The sequence below is a fragment of the Taeniopygia guttata genome, chromosome 2 (assembly GCF_048771995.1).
Source record: "Taeniopygia guttata chromosome 2, bTaeGut7.mat, whole genome shotgun sequence".
Taxonomy (NCBI): Eukaryota; Metazoa; Chordata; class Aves; order Passeriformes; family Estrildidae; genus Taeniopygia; species Taeniopygia guttata.
The window spans coordinates 4058302-4075513 of NC_133026.1; the positions used below are offsets into that span (position 1 = coordinate 4058302).

The following is a 17212-nucleotide window of genomic DNA, read 5'->3' on the forward strand; positions in this document are numbered from 1 at the left end:
TCCTTAAAGTGCTGGAAGGAAATTTCTCTAAGTGCTTGGTTAACTTCAGCTCTGCTAAGATGAATAAGTGGTGGAATTTTAGAGGAGTGTCTTTATGTTTTTATGAGATGTTTTCCTGGTTAATCCACAGGCTGAATCCACCCACTTTGCCACCTTCTCTGCAGTGTCCATGGAAACACTGGGGTAAAGCTAGAAATGAATTTTGTGGGCCAAAAAATCCAAATTGTTTTTATTGGCAGTGGGGGATACCCTGCTAACTTCATCTGGCCCTTCAGGTGAGAGGTTCCAATCCTTTTACCCAGGATGTGCAGCCTGGAAAAGGCTGAACCATCCTAATCTAAGGCAGTGTGAACAAGGTCAATATTTCTGCCTAAAAGAAATATGAAAGCAGAATGATTCCAGCAAAGAAATATGAGCTAAAGAAATCTGATGCACAGAGATGCTCTGGAAAGGGATTTTGACTGATAGTCAGCCAGGCCAGAGGAAATAAGACAAGCAATCCTAGCTGAGCCACAGCAAGCCCAGCAGTATGTGGTTTAATTAGGTAGTGCCTGAGTGAAGCATTATTCTGTAAAATTTCAGACCCTTTGAAACTGCTGAGGCTGATTGCTGCAATATTTAGAGGAATGTGAACATGAATGACTAACAGGTCCTCCAGCTCTCCTGCCTGGAAGAGCTCCCATGTACAACAAGGCAGCACAAACAGCTTTGATTCACACTCTGGGAGCCAGATGTTCCTCACAGGGAAGTGTTGCCAAAGGTGGCACTAATTAATTGCTGTGAACAAGATGGGCTTCAGAAATCAAAGGTTCTCATGCCTAAAGCTGGTGATTTAAAAGGATTTCAAAGTGTGGGGCCAGAGCGTCAGTCACTGTGAATTGTCCTAATCCTGTGGCAATGAGGAACAGCCAAGTGGATGGCAAGTTGTAACATTTGCAGGGTGATTTCTTCTGTAGCTAAAGATGGGGTAGGATTTGTGGGATTCACTTAATTTCAGTTATCTACAAATCCCATCTGCACTCAGTGTTTTCAGCTTCTTTCATAGACAAGGGTAGAAACAGACCAAATTGGGATGTGAGTTCTCAGATGTGCCACAGACACTGAATTTGGGGTGTTGTGGAGTGAAGCTGACCTGCTCTGACTGTGTGGCTCAGATGTCCACTGACTGCAAAGGGGGAATGGAGAACACCCTAGAAGACCCCCTGTAAATAATGGCTTTTTTCAACCCAGTCCTACCTGTGATGGTAATTTGTTAAGCCATAAGATGTTTTAGGAACTGACATCTCATTTCCTATGTCCTCGTTAAAAGTTTAGGGTCCCACACCGGATACCTTGTGAATGTCTTCTGCAGAGACTGAAATGTTAGCAGGAGCGTCTGCTTAGTATTCAATCTGTGTGCTTGCCTTTATTTCTATTTATCCACATCTTTTCTAGACCCACACTTCACCACATGGAGCTTTGTGCTGCTGGCTCCAGTGACTCACAACACTAAGAAGGCTGAAGGGCAAGAAGTAAAAGAGAAAAAAACCAATCGTGATGTGCGAGTCCTTGTTTCTCCTTTCTACCAGAAGATAAATAAGTTGTTTGTTTATTTATCAGTATTTTGGCAGCGAGATTTTTGCAAGCAGTTTATATACCAATGGAAAAATGTAAAAGCAAACTCTATGGTCACATTCAGGATGTCCTACCTGAGAGTCCTAACTCACAGGGATGCCTAATTCTCATTTTTTTAGAACATGTTGCACTGCCACAGGTTGCCCAGAGAAGCTGCTCCATCTCTAGAAGTGTCCAAGGCCAGGTTGGATGGACTGGTTTAGTGGAAGCTGGTCCCTGCCCATGGCACAGGGTGGAATAAGATGAGCTTTAAGGTCCCTTCAAACTCAAAACACTCTGGGATTCTGTGATATTTCGTTTTAAGTCTGAAATAACACAAATGCATTTGCCTCCATTTGCTTTGAGTCACTTCAGCCACTCAGAATAGAAAAAAAATAGCAATAGAAAAAAAAACCTGCAGCAAGCACGATCCAAAATAGAAGGCAGCTATTCCTGGGAAGAGTGATGCTTTTCTTCAGGGATGACACAGAACCATTAGGCTCGAGATAAAGAGAGATAAATTACGTTGACAGCTGAATTCTAGAGAAGTGGATGTAGAAAATCCCCATTTCATGTATTGTTCCACCAGCTAAGCCTGGTTCTTCTCCCGTGTGTACCTCCAGTGTGAATCCACTGAAACCCACATGGCTACAGAGTGTAAAACTGGATTATTATTGCTTTGACTGACAAATGAATATTTGTAAAACTGCTTCTGATTCATTCAACTGCCAACTGCTGAGTCAAATTTCCAGTCCTCACCACTAACACTGACAGTGTCAAGCAAGAATGGCATGAAATATCATGAACCTTTTTGTTTGCTGTGCTGTGAGCTTCCAGAGAGACTGCAAAGAGTTCTTGGGGAAAAAAAAAAAAAAGAAAAAAAAAAAGAAAAGAGAAAAAGGAGTGATTTTCAAACTTTATCACTAGAAAAGGTAAAGTGAGCAGCATTGTCAGATGATGGCAAGAAATTCCTGACATGCTGAGTGATAACCCCACACAAGGCAATCCTAAAGTGACTTGGCAGTTCTGGGGACAGAAATTGCTGATAGCTCAGCTGATAAAATAATTGAGACCTCAAGGAATTCGGAGCAGCCTGTCAAGGGAAGAATCCTCCCGAAAGGATCCACCTTTGTCTGGTGAAGCTGCACTTCAGCAGGGACATTTCTCAGGCAATGATAAAGCTTGTCAGAAATGAGAGTGAGCCCCATGAGACATCTTTATTTGGAAGAAATGTGCTTTTTTGGTTTCATTGGGTTTCCTAGATCTCCACTGATTACAATATGAGCTCAGCATTAAAATATTGAGACACCTACAGGTATTTATCTCAGTCCACAAGAGAAGTCCTGACCATAGTAACATTTAAATTACAGGACTAGATTGGATATCTGAGCCTCAAGACAGAATGAAAGCTACTCTATCATGTAAGGGGTCATGGCAAGCTGAAAATTAGTAACTTATTTGAGCCCAAAAATCCAGACATAATATTGAACCAGAAAGATCCAAAGAGGAAGGGAAATGGAAGAGGTGAGGAATAAGTTCTATGAATTTCTTTGCAAAGCAGTAAATCTTCCAGTTTTGTTTTATGTTCCCAAAAGTATTGTATAAAATTCATTTTACTGAGGCCTCAACACTAAGCTGTAAATGATTTCAAGCTAAAAGGACTGGGAGTTTACCCCCTAAGTTGTGTTATTAATTTTAAGACTGCTGATATAAAAAATCACCCCTTGAAAAGTGAGTGTTGTATGAAGACATTGCCTGTCAAGGGGGGAAACAAATACAAAATTTAGGAAAGATTCCTAAAAACTACATCCTGAAGAAAGAACTTCAGCAGGAAATACATGAGTTGGGTTTTAGTGTCACCACAGTGGATTAAAGCTGGATGCAGGAACTGTCTCAGTCTTCATTTGATTGTTTAGTGCCAGATCTCCTTCAGTGGGGTAAAATACAAGAGAACACTGCAATATAAATGCAAAATGCAGACAACATTTCTGATAAAAGAGAGGAAGAGAGAGGCTGAATCACACATTTCTCTCTGCTACTTGGAAACCCAAGATTTATTTCCACAGAAGTAACTTGAAAGTTATTTGGAAATAATCAAGTTGTACCAAGAATCCACCAAAATCTTCTTAGATGTGTGGCTCTACTTACTCAGTGTGGCCTGAAATTCTGAACCCAAATAAGGTGATTCCTCTCATGACACATTTCCCCCCTTCCCCATTTTAAGGTGAAACATCTCTTGATACTACTTTTCACCAGCTTTTTAAAATTTATCTCTGAAACTGCTTTGCCAGGCAACTTTGAATGGTGTCCAAGTTGCCAGTTGTCCTTCCCAGCTTGGAGCGAGGCACTGAAAGCCCCAAGTACCCAGATCAGCGTCCCCAGATGTGGCAGCTTTGCTGTCCCACAGCTGGCTGGGCCCAGGGGAGCACCTGGCAGGGCCTGCAGCCACCAGAGGAATTCTCCCAGCCCATTTGGGCTCAGGGCTCCCTGAGGTTTGTGGTGCCCTTGGGAAGTGAAGAGCCAATTGCATCTCCTTGGCAATAGGATGTGCCAAACACTGAGCACCAGGAAAAGCCCCGTGTTATTCCATGAGAATACAGTGGCCACATGAGTTCCACAGTAAAGGAAGCCAGAAAATCTATTTTATGTTGAAGGGGTGATGCTTTCAGCTAATTTTCCTCCTTTCTCCCCACTCCCAAGGTTTATACTACACCCCAGAGACTTCACTATTAGGAACTAGTTCAGACAATGGAACTTTCTTTAAATACCACCATTTTTTCCTCCATCCTGCTTACATCCCTCCTTCCAGTGCCATTGCAAGTACTGACCTGCTGAAGAGGCAGAAGCTCTGTGCCTTTGCTTTGTCAGAGTAATCTCTGTTTTCCTGAGCCATGCTCGTTATCAACTCTGACCCACCATTATTTCAGAAAACCTCCACATTCATAATTAATAAGAACCCTCCAGCTAACTTTCCTCCCTTGCAGAAATTATTCTGGTTTCAAATGTCATCGTGGCATTCACTCACTCTGCAAAAATCAGGGGGAACTCCTCCCATTCCTTCTCCCAGCTTGGCCTTTTCCAGGTCTGGCACACCCAGACCAATTCCCCTGCCTCTCTGAAACAGAGCTGGAAGGGATGCAGTCAGGAGGGAGCAGGGCAGCACAACACTTCAGGGAATTGTAGCTGTTCTGAGCTGTCACATCTCTGAAAGGGCCCTGACTTTATTAGTTTAGGGGATGAATAAAACATCTGATACATAGTTAAAATTGAATTTACTCAGATCCTGCACAAGAGGCCTAAAACCTATTCAAGTTCCAAATGGGGACTCAATTAGTCCCCAAGTGGGGACACATAGAAGAGGGCTCTGGAACTCACCTGGAGAGATGTACTTGGTATTTTCTGACATTTCCTTTTAACTGAAAGACATCTTATCCCCCTGAGAGGTCCTCAAGTGTTTCAGAGAGACAAAGTTGGCAGCTGATTCAGTCCCATTTCACCCTTTGGTTACTGATGTCTTGTGTGATGCTTGTGGTTATTATTAAAATTGCTTTTCAAGTTATTTCATTTTATTTTAGAAATTCCTCAGGGTTGTGGACACAGCAAGGACCTTTGTGTTAGATGTGACACCAAGAACTGCCCCTTCCTCCAGTGAAGATTCTTTCTGTACATCTGACAGCAGCGGGGATACTTAGACTTGAAGTTCTTTCAGGAGCTTTAAAGAGGAATAAAAATCACCACCAAACAAGCAAAAGGGGGTTATCCTTGTATGGGCATGACTGCAAGCCATGCCTGAAAGTCATCTGGGCAAGAGCTGAGCAACTGGATCCTTGCCACGGTCCCATGTGGAGACTCACTCTATCTCCAAGTATTGATCTCAGGGGTCTTGGTGTGTTCCCTGGAAGAACAAGGCTTACATTTCCCATGCCATATCCACACATGTGGATATCTCTGTCTGTACATCTCTGTTTCCATGTTAACCTTGACCAACCTCCCCCGTAAACCCAGCCAGTAGGATTCATGATCCTACAAATTTTAGAAAAGGACATGACTGGGAGAAAATTCCCCTGAATGAAGGAAAAGCTGCAACATGAGCTGTACCCTAAAGAGTATCCAAAGGGGAGTGACCTTATAAGCAACTCAGACAACAAAATATCTTTGGTAGGACTTTGCAACGCATTTGCAAGGGGAAAAGCCTCGGGCACGAGTATATATTTATATACTATGGGAATGATTTGTTTAGTCCTAAGATAGTCACTTTTGGGGTCATTTTGCTCTGTTTCAATACAACTTTTAAGATTACGAGGCTCTGGACAGCGCAATAAACACAGATAAATGAAAAGAGAAAGTCATGGAAAACCTTCCTGGTTCCAGGGCACTTGATGTCTGTGCACAGGCAGCTCCAGGCCTCTTTTACCCATTCCCACGAGTTCATGGAATCCTGTCGCGTGTGAGTTTCCAGTCCCGGAGGTGAATGTTTAAATGCAATAAAAAATTGGGCTGGATTTATTCCTCCCTTTTGCATTTTCATGAACGAACTCATCTTAATTGGAAGCATGCAACTTTGGGATATGGCTTTGTTTTCTTTTAATAATGAAAGAAAACAAATGCTGGTGTGCAACAGGCAGAAAAGGGAAAACTAGGCAAGCTTAAATATTTACATGTATTCAAACTGTTGAATAACCAGAGGAAAAGGGAAAATAATGCTGCTTTGTGAGAATTTTTGCCAGTCTCTTAGGAGGATTCCAAGTTTTCTACTGTATTTAAGTACCCATCTCCTTGCTGTGAGGTTCATGCTGTCCTAAATGGGATTCCTGCAGAAAATTAGGAAAGTAAGTGTTGTTGTAGGTATTTTAGAGAGGGTCAAAGGCTGTTTTATGCCTTTCTAAACAAATGACAAAAAGCAAAATAATTCAGCAAGACCTTAAAGGAAGATGTCCACGTGTTTCTGCATCTGAGTAAGGCTTGCTAAGCTTTTGCAAACCCTGAGAATTTGATGGAACTCTTTCCTCTGTGCCACTATGACCTTTATGCCAATTGATTCTGAGTTAAAAACAACAAAACAAAACAAAACAAAAACAAAACAAAACAAAAAAAAACCCCAAAAAACTAGGAAGGTTGTGGAAAGGTGTGGGAATCCAGGGCTTCCCTCTGGCTGCCCTGGCAGGTCTGGGACCCTGGCAGGGGTCAGGAACCCCCCTGGACAGAGCCCCCAGAGACACTGTCTGCGATCTCTGTCCATGGAAAAGAGTTTTCAATCTTACAGGATGAATTACAAGCTCTGAGTGGTGGATATAAGTAATAATTAAGTGTGGCACGGGTGCAAAAGTAAACTTTTAGGTTTCTAGATTAGGGGTCCAAAGGGGACAAGATGGAGGAAATTGGGTGTGTCTTGTCCTTTTTCTCCTTCTTCATGCCCTTCGTGTTTCACTGTGGTGTTGGCATTTTTCTGTTTGTTCAGGCTGGGGACACACTGTTCAACATAGGTGACAGATATTGGCACGTTATTGTAAATCCAGCACAGGTAGTTTCTGGTATTTAATGTTTGTAACATCCCACTGAGGGCAGAGCCCCACACGCTGCCCTGCAGGACAGAGCTGCGGCAGGGCAGCAGAACATGTTAGAGATAAACAGAATAAACAACCTTGAAACCAGCACAGACAAATTATGACTTCTTCTTTGGCAGCGGGGCAGAAAGACAGAGACTTTCTACAATCTTGGAATCATCAATACCACAGATTCTGACAGAAAGACACTTTCCTGGGCGAAAAGGGGAAAAGGAAGAAAAGGCTCCATCTCCCTGCAAGAAACAGGTGACTGCAGAGGCAGGGTATGGCTCTGCTCCCTGAGGAGATCCAGCTGGGCTGGGAGGGAGCTGGTCCTGTCTGCTCCTGCCCCAGAGCTGTGTGCCTCAGGACACAGCTGGGCTTTTGGGGACAGTCCCAGCTCAGATGGGGGAAGGTTCTGACTGTGATTCACACACAGCTGGCTGTCCTCTGGGCAGATAGGGTGGAGCAGAGGGGAAAATAATCTCATTAGGCTCATTGCTGGCACTGGGAAGCCCAGGGCTTGGCGTGATGCCCACACCTAACAATGCCACAGACACATCCATTGTATGGAGAGGGCAACTGCACATGGAGGGCAGGGAGTGATAACTCTGCTAGACCCAAGAATTGGGCCCCAGCATGATCAGGCATCCAAATCTGTAAGATTCCAATTCCCTGATCATCAACATCCACCCCAGAGCAACCAGAGGGCCAGAAGCTCCTTGGGCAAGTCAGCAGGAAGATGAGGGGTGACCTTGCTCTGCACAGGGGTCTAGCCTGGCAAGTATCTGTAGTTAAGAGCAGGACAAATGTCTTTTGTTTCAGAAAGCAAGTGCACAAGGGTCAGCCAAACAGGCAGGTTTGGGGTTGCATGGATAGAAGTGTTTACATGCATTGGGGAGTCCTAAAAGTCTTGGTGCTGGGGAATAAAGGGCTTCTCATGGCAACTGGGAATAGCAGAGGAGGGGCCCCACAGCCTTGGAGACTTTGGAAAAGGTGTGCTGATGAATCTGGTGACCAATTAGCAAGAACCCTTTTGCCCTGGGGTACAGAGGGAGATGGGAGACTTGCTTCTAATTCATTATCTTCCAGGTGGAGATGCTCATCACAGCTGGTAATGTTGCATGGTGGGCTTGAGGGGTGTCCTGTTACTCTTAGAGGATAGGCAGGTGGTTCAGAGTGCACAGTGTCAGAGAGGATCTTCCCTTTTCTTCTCAGGTTTGTAGGGGCCACAGAATCCTAGAAAGACTTGGGTTGGAAGGGACCTTAAAGATCATCCTGTTTCAACCATCCTGTCAAGGGCAGGGACACCTTCCACTATCCCGGGTTATTCCAAGCCTCATCCAAGCTGGCCTTGGACACTTCCAGGGATGGGGCAGCCACAGCTTCTGTGGGCACCCTGTGCCAGGGCCTCACCACCCTCACAGGGAAAGATTTCTTTCTAGCATCTGATCTAAACTTTTATCTTAAAAAGCATGCTATTGCTATATGCTCAAGCAGAGTCGCTCTCCCTCTTTTTATAAAACACCTCTGCATGCTTTGCACACAATGCAGTTGGTACCTGGGCACTGGGGGAAGCCTGTTGCTCCTGAAAGTTTTCAGGCTGTGGAGTTAACATTTTACCTAATGCCTGGCAGAATGGGGTGGTGGTGAAGGGATTATTAATGTTCCTGAGGGGCTGTAGGAGGTGTATCCATTGCACCTAATTTTGGAAAGTGATCCCCACTGCACCCAGAGCCTGGGCAGGGAGAATCCTCTTGCTCCTGGACACTTTGGAGGCAGTGGAACTTCCAGCGTACGGGAGGGTGGAGGAGGATCCCCGTTATTTCTGGAAGCTGGTGTGGAAGGCGTCCCCATCGCTCGGGGAAGAGGGATCTCCATCACTCAGAGCTCGGCGAGGGGGCTCCCCACGGGCGCGGGCGGTGCGGGGCGGGGAGCGGCTCGGGCGCTCGGAGCCGGGGCACAGGACGCTGCCCCTCGCTGCTGGAAGCCGTGAGGGTCGCGTTCCCCCGGGGGCCCCCCGCCGCCTCCATCCCCGAGGAATCCTGGGCGGAGGGCGGGCTCGGCTCCCCCTTCTCCCTCCCTCCCTCCCTGCCGGGGCTTTGCTCTGGGACGCAGCGCCGGGCTCGGCTGCGGGACGGCGGGCAGGGCTGGGGGGCAGCAGGCGGGGGGCGATGCCGGGGCAGCGCCGAGGGTCCGGCTGAGCCCCGGGCACCCCCCGGGCACCCCCCGAGCCCTCATGGCGGGGCGAGCGCCCCAGCGCAGCCTCCCCGCGGCAGCGGCCGCCGCGCTCCTGCTCCTGCCCGTAAGTGCCGGGGACGGGGACGGGGACTGGGATAGGGATAGGGACAGGGATAGGGACAGGGAGGGAGCGGGGGGACGCCCCACGGCCGCGGGGAGCGCAGCGGGGCAGCCCCGGGGCTCCGTGCGGCTCCGTGCCCCGCGGCCCCGCAGGTGCGCCCCGGCTCCGGGGCACCCCGGGCGGGCACCGCTCCCTGCCAGCTGCTGCCGGGATCCCGCCGCCTTTTCGTGCTCCATCACAGGTGCTCTCAGAGCCACTGGCCTGAGAGCTGAGCCCCTTTGAGTGCGCCCTGCCCTGTGAAACAGCCACCTTTGCTTGCCTGAACAGGTCCCAGCACAGGGTGGCAGCGCCTTGCCCCAGCGGGAAGGGGTTTTCCCTGCCATCCCCTCGCTCCCTGGCGGTGCCCGGTGTCCCCGGCCTCTGTGGCGGTGTCTCTGCTGGCACCGTGTGCCCCAGCAGCGCTCGGCAGCCAGGGGTGGCGATGGGCAGGGCTCAGCCCACGCACCCAGCCCAGCACTTGCTCCGGAGTGAAACCCGCAGGAAGCTTTTCCTTCTCCATCACCAGCATCCCTCTGCGAGATGCTGGGGTGGGGTGGGGACCAGGTTGGTTTCTGTCGGACTGGACTTCAAAAGCTATCCCAGTGTTTTTTGGTGGCTTGTTTTCTTTTGAGCGACGGTTTCAAGTGTGGTTAAGCCAGACTCGAAGAGAAAACGGGAGAGGTTAAGCAGCATTGAACCTGTGCAGAATTTGTAAAGGCTGTTCCCACAGTTTTAAAAAAGTGGCAATGACCCTTCTGAACCGCAGTGTAATTGGTCTATCTTTAACATTTCCTCAGATAAAGAAAGAAAATCTGTTCTGTTTCCTTAAGTTCTGTCTATTTTGGTTTGGGTTTTGTTTGTTTGTGGGGTTTTGTTTGTTTATTTGGGGGGGTTGTTTGGTTTTTCCTCCCCTCTCTAATTTAGAAAGAAAAAGAAAAGCCAGGTCAACAACAGGCTTCAGAGACAAGCAACAATTTAATTTTTTTTTTTTTTCACAGTAGCTTTCTTAGAAGTGAGAGAATACTTTCTCACCTCCGCCAGTGTCGGGCTTTTTTTATCCCCAAAAGAAGGAAGAGATCAGTGCACATGGGATCACAGTGGCATGGGTCTACACACTTGCTGTTTTCAACCCCAAACCACTATTTCCTGATCTCTGTTTCTTAGTCTTTTTTCTCTCTCAGTCTGTGTTTTCTCTTATTGATTTGTTTTGGTCCATGAATATATCTCAGTTTGTCTTTAGAGTGCGGGATTTGTCAGTGGGGTTATCAAAAGTACTCAGGTACTGAGTATTTAGCCGGACTAATCCATTCTCAATGAATCAAGAAATGTTTTGTGTTTCCTCTGTGGATATAGTCTATGGATTTTACAGGTTTCCAGTTCTGCTGCAGCTTTGAATTTGAATTATTTCTGCAAATTTTGGTAGTTGTGTCTCTGCTTTAAAAACAAAACTGCCTCAAAAGAAATGGAGAAAAAAAAGGTAGATTAAGGATCAAAAAGTGAAGGTCTCATAAAACGTGTTTAGTCCAAGAAATGTGAACTCTGAGTGTATTCTATGTGTTTTTATACAGGAGCTTATTTGGGTGGAACATGCTGATGTCTGGCAGGGGCTCGTGTATCCCTGTGTGGGAAATAACATTTTGAATCTTCACCTTCAGAACAGCTCAGGTTGCTCCAGGTGTAGCAAAAGCTTTTGCTGCTCCTTTGGGGAGTGTTTTAATCCCTGAATATTGTCAATAAATCTGGATCTCTGCTTTCCAGCTGGAGGGAACTTCACACCAAGACATTTTAGAGCAGTGTTTTAAAACTTTGGCTCAAAGCCAAAGCTCTTAAGTTCTTGTTTAACTTGAAAACACTCGAAAGTGGACTCGAAGTCAGTGACTTTATCCACATTTGTGGATTTGAGGAAAAGAATAGCTGCTCGTGAGAGCAGGCCCTTACCCAATTAAGGGAGATGAAGTTTTCACAGCAGCCGAGCAATTGTGTTTTATGGGAGCTGCAGGTTTGCAACGCCCATGAGATGAGGCAACTTTCTGGTACAGAATTAGAACTGCCACATGAAAATGCCGGTGCAAATGACCTGACAGATTTCACAGGGCTGGTCAGCAAAAGGGTGAAGACTTGAACTGAGATTTATGTTCTCTTAAAGGAGTTCTGGATGTATGATGCACTTGAAAATACATTTAACTGAATGTGGGAAACAAAAACCAAACCATAAAATGAAGGCAAATTAGTCTTATGACATTTTTATATAAAGTCCTTGCTAAATTCACATAATTTGGAGGGGGGGGGATTATTAATCAAAACCAAAAGCAAGGCTTGCTATCATTTATTTGTTCTCCTGGAGCTGTTAAAAGAGCTGGGGCAGTGTGAGTGTATCAGCCAGTGATGACAAGTTAAATAGTATTCCTGGTCTGAGGCTGCCAAAATTCAGCCCTGTTGTGAATTAATGCAGCATAAACATCTCATCAGGAGAAGCTTTTCCTGGGGCAGTACTTTGTCAGGGTTTAGTTTGTAACCATCCCATGGCAATTACTGGATGTTGGAGGGAGGTGGCTGCGTGCTGGTGTTGGCTGCCTGCAGTTTTGCCATAAAACATTTCAGTGATGATGTTCATCCCTGCCCTTAGCCAGCAAGAAAGCAGCTTTAGCTTTTGTGCATATAAGGCATCTGCTTACATATTATTATCCTGTCAAGAGCAGAGGAAAAGTCATGATCAAGTCCTCTAAACTCTGTGACCTTCATATTCCAAACCAGAGCGTGATTGTGGAGGAAGAGAGAGCTGGGATCTCTTTGCAGGCTGTGCATTACCAGGTGCAGAATTTTAATTTCAGCCTCATGGGTTCTAACTCCACTGCTACATCAATATCTCCAGGAAAGCTCTCCAGCCTTCAGAATCAAATGCTAGAGAGTGACTTGTGCTCATGTGATTGAGCTCCTTCAGCATCAAAACCAGGGAGGTGCTGCGCAGACTGTGCACGGAGCTGGTTGATGGTGCTCCCTAGCTCCCAGATCATTCCCAGGAACTGTGTGAGACACCACCAGATTGCTTGGGGCAGAAATGTGGCCAGGAGCCATTCTAAAAATTGAACAGCTGAAGTGGTTAAGGACTTAGATCTTTGCACTGCTTGATTTATTGGCTGGGATGGAGAGTGCTGTGCTGCCATCGCTCTGGGCTTGCCCCAGGGAAGGGTTTTTCTCTAAGGCCAACTCTTCATTGCTGTGAATTTGGTGATCAGATCTCTTTGTGTCAGGGATTACTGCGAGTTCCTGCTGCTGGTGTGCTGAACTGAGAGATTCACCTTGAGAAAACCGGGGTAGTGAATGATACAGACTTATTAAGGATGTGTCTTCCCGCTTTCTTTTTATTTTCATTTTGCCCTATTAGTAAACCAAATATTGTAAAAATATTGCATTAGAACAAACATTTGCACATTTCTAGAGTCTTTTAATAGTTCTGCAGATCTTATTTTTTGGGGAGAGGGGGAGGTGAGGAAATGTGGGTGGCAACAACAGGCTGCACATGCTGCTGAATCTGTTCCTTTGTAGTTTATATCACTTTCAGGTTTTGCAGCACTGCAAATGCAAGAAGGAGATTTAGGGGAAAGCTGATTTACTCTAGATTAAAAGTTTATCCAGCAGATGACTTTTTTGCAGGAATTTTCTTTTCCACACCATGTCTATAAATTGCAACAGATCATGTCTATGTCCTTCTTTCTTTTAATTTACACTGCTTTTAATCCCAAATGTAGTCTGCTCTTCCTTAAAGTGCAAACATTAATGTAAATGTAAAGCTGGAGCTGTCCAGCGGGCCACTCTCACCTCCCTTCCTCCTGTGGATACTCAATGGCCTGTGTTAAAGCATTGCATAAACATTGAGTTTGCCTCCTTATCTTTCTATTCATGATAGTTAAACACTTTGTGATGGTTTGCTTTATCAAACTATTTCTTTATACAGAATTGCTTTCTTTTACTGCTAATAATTATTTTAATCTTAACAGCTTTGAAGGTAGCTGTGTTTGATATCAGTTGGCAAATGATGGGTAAAGTGTTTTAATTTTCTTCTCTGAGAAGTTGTATAAATTTGCCCGCAGTCCTTGTTACAAGAGAAGACAAACAGAAAGTAGATCAGTCAAAAGACAGAGCTGTCCTTCAGGTGACTGTCTGCTTGAATCTTGTCAGTCACATCCAAATACATGAAAATTTCATTTTCAGTTCGTGGTGCCAGCCTGGGGATGATTGTGGGATGCTCCCTGCAATGCTCTTTGACAAGGAGCACGTCCTGTGGTAAGCACTGCTCAGTTCCCTGGCCCTGGGCTCATCTGCTTTGGCTCTCCCAAGCAGATGTTCTGCTGGATCTTCTCAAAGGCTGGTCCATTTGGCTGTGGAAGGGAGAGAGAAGAGCACCTCACAGAGATGAATTCCAGTGTCCTGTCCTGACCTCTGACTCCCAAGTCCCTCCTTGCTGTGCAGAGGAGCCAGGTTGAGAGCCAGGTGCTGGGGGTGTGCTGCTCCTTCCCCAGCTCTGGTGTGGAGCCCAGTGGGTGGAAAACTGGGAATCTGCCTTTCCAAACATCCCTTACACCTCATGTGCCCGCACAGAAACTCAGCATGTTTTCACTAAATAGGAAAGAAAATCCATTTGATAATTCAAGAGCTGAAAAGTACTTCTTCCACGGAGCTGTAAGAAAATGAAACTAATTAAACAAAGCCAATTAAAGCTCTACAAACTTTTGCATAATGCTGGCTGAGTAACTGTCCACTCTGGGCTGTGTATGCCGGGAAAGTAAATAGTGAGTAATGCAGATGGAGATTAAAATACATTAGCTGTCCTCACTGCAATGCTAAACCCTTGCCCTGGTAATAGTAGCTGAAGTGCCAGAGGGCTGGAGAGGAGCTGCCAGCTTCCAGGGCTGTGGGACAATCCCTGCTGCTGCCCCCAGGTCCCTGGTGTGCAGAGAGCTGCTCAGTGCTGTCCTCTCTGCACTGCCATGGTTTGGGAAGTGCTGTGCTCCTCCAGGGGTGGCTTTTCTAGTGCAAAGGAAGGAGGAAAGGAGGCAAAAGGGAAGGAGAGGAAGTGTGCTGATGGGCCTGAACAGGTTTCCCGTGGGGCTGCCAGCCAGGCTCTGCTCGCTGAGGTATCCATTGCCTTTGAGTGGCAGGAGCAGATCCCAAGCCTGGCCATGGCTTGGGTTTCAGGGGGCTCACGCCAGCAGAGGCTCCTGAGCCACGCCAGGGCACTGCTGGGCACTGTGGCCATCACAGCTCTTCCCTTGCTGCTTGCTTGTTGTGTGAGCAAACATCCCTGCTGAAATGAACAGGGCTTATGCCTTTATTAATGTTCAGCTATTTATTAAAAAGATCAGTTGGGCAGGGGGCTCGACATGGAGCTCACCCCTGCTGCTGTAGCTTTTTCCTGGCAGCTGAGGAGGGAGAAGGCTGCAGGGTCTGTCCCTGGACTCTCTGTGCAGGATCTGTCCCTGGGGTCTCCGTGCAGGGTCTGTCCCGGGGGTCTCCGTGGCACACTGGCAGCCGGAGGTGAAGAGGTGTTGTCCTGGTTTGAAAAGCAAAACCAGTGAGAGGCTCTAACTCAGAAATACAATTTATTAGGAAGAAAGGGAACAAAAAACCAAATACATACAACAGCACAAAAGAAGAACCACTGACAGAGTTAGAGATACAGCCTGACCCTTGCTGGCTGGGGCGGTGGTAGCAGATATGGTTCTGTCCAAGCAGTGCTCCTGTAGACTGATGGAGTTTCCCTCTGGAGGTCCATTTGAGAGAAGGTCTCAGCTGTTCCCCTTGGAAGAGGGGATCTCCTTGCTGTCTGCACAACCCCACTTATATCCTTGATGGCATCGTTTGGCTCCTCCCTCTGGGCGGAGCATCTCACAACAGAATGCTGTGATCTTGTCAGTCATGTGGCTAAAAGAACAGCTCCTCCTGGAGGGACTTACCTCTGAGTCACGAGATAAGGAAAGAAAGGGATTGCAGCTCGAGGTGGTAATAGAATACACCCCAATATTATAACCTAGGACAGGTGTGCAGTCTGTATCTGAAGTCCCAGCAGACCATCCTCTCTCCTTCCCTCCTGGCACACTGGCAGCTGCAGGGTGAGGGGATGTGCAGAGCCTGCTGCCCAAGTCCAGCAGGAGCTGTCCCCTCTCCTTCCCTCCTGGTGACACCAGGAAGAGCTGCTCCTTTGCTCCTGCTTCCCACAGCCCAGTCCAGTCCTCTGCAGGCTCTGGTGACAGGTCAGACACAGACCAGGGATGTGGTTCCCTTTTCCCCACCCAGCACACCCATCCAGCCCCCTCCACTGTGCCCAGCCTTCCATTTAGGGGTGTTTTCATCCCCAAAACCCCCTCCCATGATTCCACAGGTCCCTCTATTTTGCATCCCAGTCCTAGAATGGCAGTGTGGGTGGGGGGTGTAGGTGATTCCCAGGAGCAATTAGCTAATTAACATTTCATTATCAGTACTTAGCTCAAGCCAGCAGTGTCCCAGCAAGGCTGTTTTGTTCATAACACCTGCCAGGGACCAGGCTGCTCCTCCTGCTATCCATCAGCTCTTCCAAAGCAGAGAGGAGCCCAGGGTGTCCCTCTGGCTGCTGAGAATGGTGTCTCAGAGCTCAGGAAAGTATTTTGACCAGGTGTGCTTCCAGTCAGATGCACTGAGGATTTTTCCCCATCCTGCCTCAAAACTCACCTCAGCTGAGACACCTTCCAAAGTGCAAGAATCTCCTGCTTTATCCAAAGAAGTATCTTCATGAGGATTTTGAAGTCTCGTCAGCATTGCAGTATTTCTTTCCTTCAGAAAGAAAAAATAAACAAAAAGGATGAAAAGAAAAATGTATCTTTAAATACAGTAATAATTTAAAAATGTCTTTTCATTGTATTTGGCATACTATTTCAATTATAATTATGTGAAAAGAGTAAAAAATCTTAAAAACATGAGTGAGAAAGCCTCTGGGTTGCTGATTATTCTTCAAGATACAGTCTGTAAGCTGTTTACTGTATTGCCCATTGCAAGAGTGGGGAGTAATTCTTATTTGTGATTTGTGATTCTTTTTACCATAGGGACTATAAAACATATAGAATCAAGGAATGAAAAAAATAATCGGTGCAGGAATGGATTGCCAGAAGTCCAGTCACCTCCTCAAGGCAGGGTTAATTACAAAACCAAATCATTCTCATCCAGTTCAGCTGTGAAAATCTGCAAAGATGGAGCTCTCACAGCATCTCTGAAATGTCTTTTTACAACATCTCTTTTCCAGTGCTCAGTTGTTGTCATGGTGCATAATTTTTTCTTCATGTTCTATGAGATTTTCTCTCACTTCAATTTGTGAATGATGCCTGTCTTGATGCTCTGATGCTGTCAGCTCCTGAAAGGAATCTGACTCTTCTGAGAGGAGTCTGTGATTCCCCTTCAGGTAGTGAAAGATAATTCCAGACCTGGAGTTACATTTCACTGTGATACTTGGTTTGCAAATCTAGAAGTGGGCTCCAGCCCAAGAATTAGCAGTTTAAGGAATGACAGAAAGAAAGTTCACTGCTGATACCCAGTGCTACCTCACTGGCTCATTTTTAAATTCCTTGTCAGGAAATCTTGGCTCAGAGGAACATTTTGTGGAGGATACAGAGGTACCACTGTTGTCATTCCATGGGAAGCTGAGCAGGTATCTTCAGCTGATAAAGTCTTGATCCAGATGTGTTTTTACCTTTTTCATGTGGCAGAG

General features: G+C 46.3%; 1 protein-coding gene and 1 long non-coding RNA gene across 3 annotated transcripts in view; one reads left to right on the forward strand and one right to left on the reverse strand.

Moving 5' to 3' along the window:
- Positions 1-8963: 8963 nt before the first annotated feature.
- Positions 8964-17212, forward strand: part of CRHR2 (corticotropin releasing hormone receptor 2) — a 151892-nt gene continuing 143643 nt past the window's right edge. The window contains exon 1 of one of the 2 annotated variants that reach the window (XM_072925271.1): positions 8964-9441. In XM_072925271.1, coding sequence (XP_072781372.1) covers positions 9376-9441 — 66 coding nt within the window. In that variant the 5' untranslated portion in view covers positions 8964-9375. The remainder of the gene's footprint in view (positions 9442-17212) is intronic. The other variant, XM_030264198.4, reaches the window with a different exon arrangement.
- On the reverse strand, positions 14741-15432 carry LOC140682567 (uncharacterized). The gene is made up of 2 exons (XR_012054402.1): positions 15142-15432; positions 14741-15028 (listed from the first exon to the last, which is right to left on the reverse strand). It is a non-coding gene; the product is annotated as an uncharacterized lncRNA (long non-coding RNA).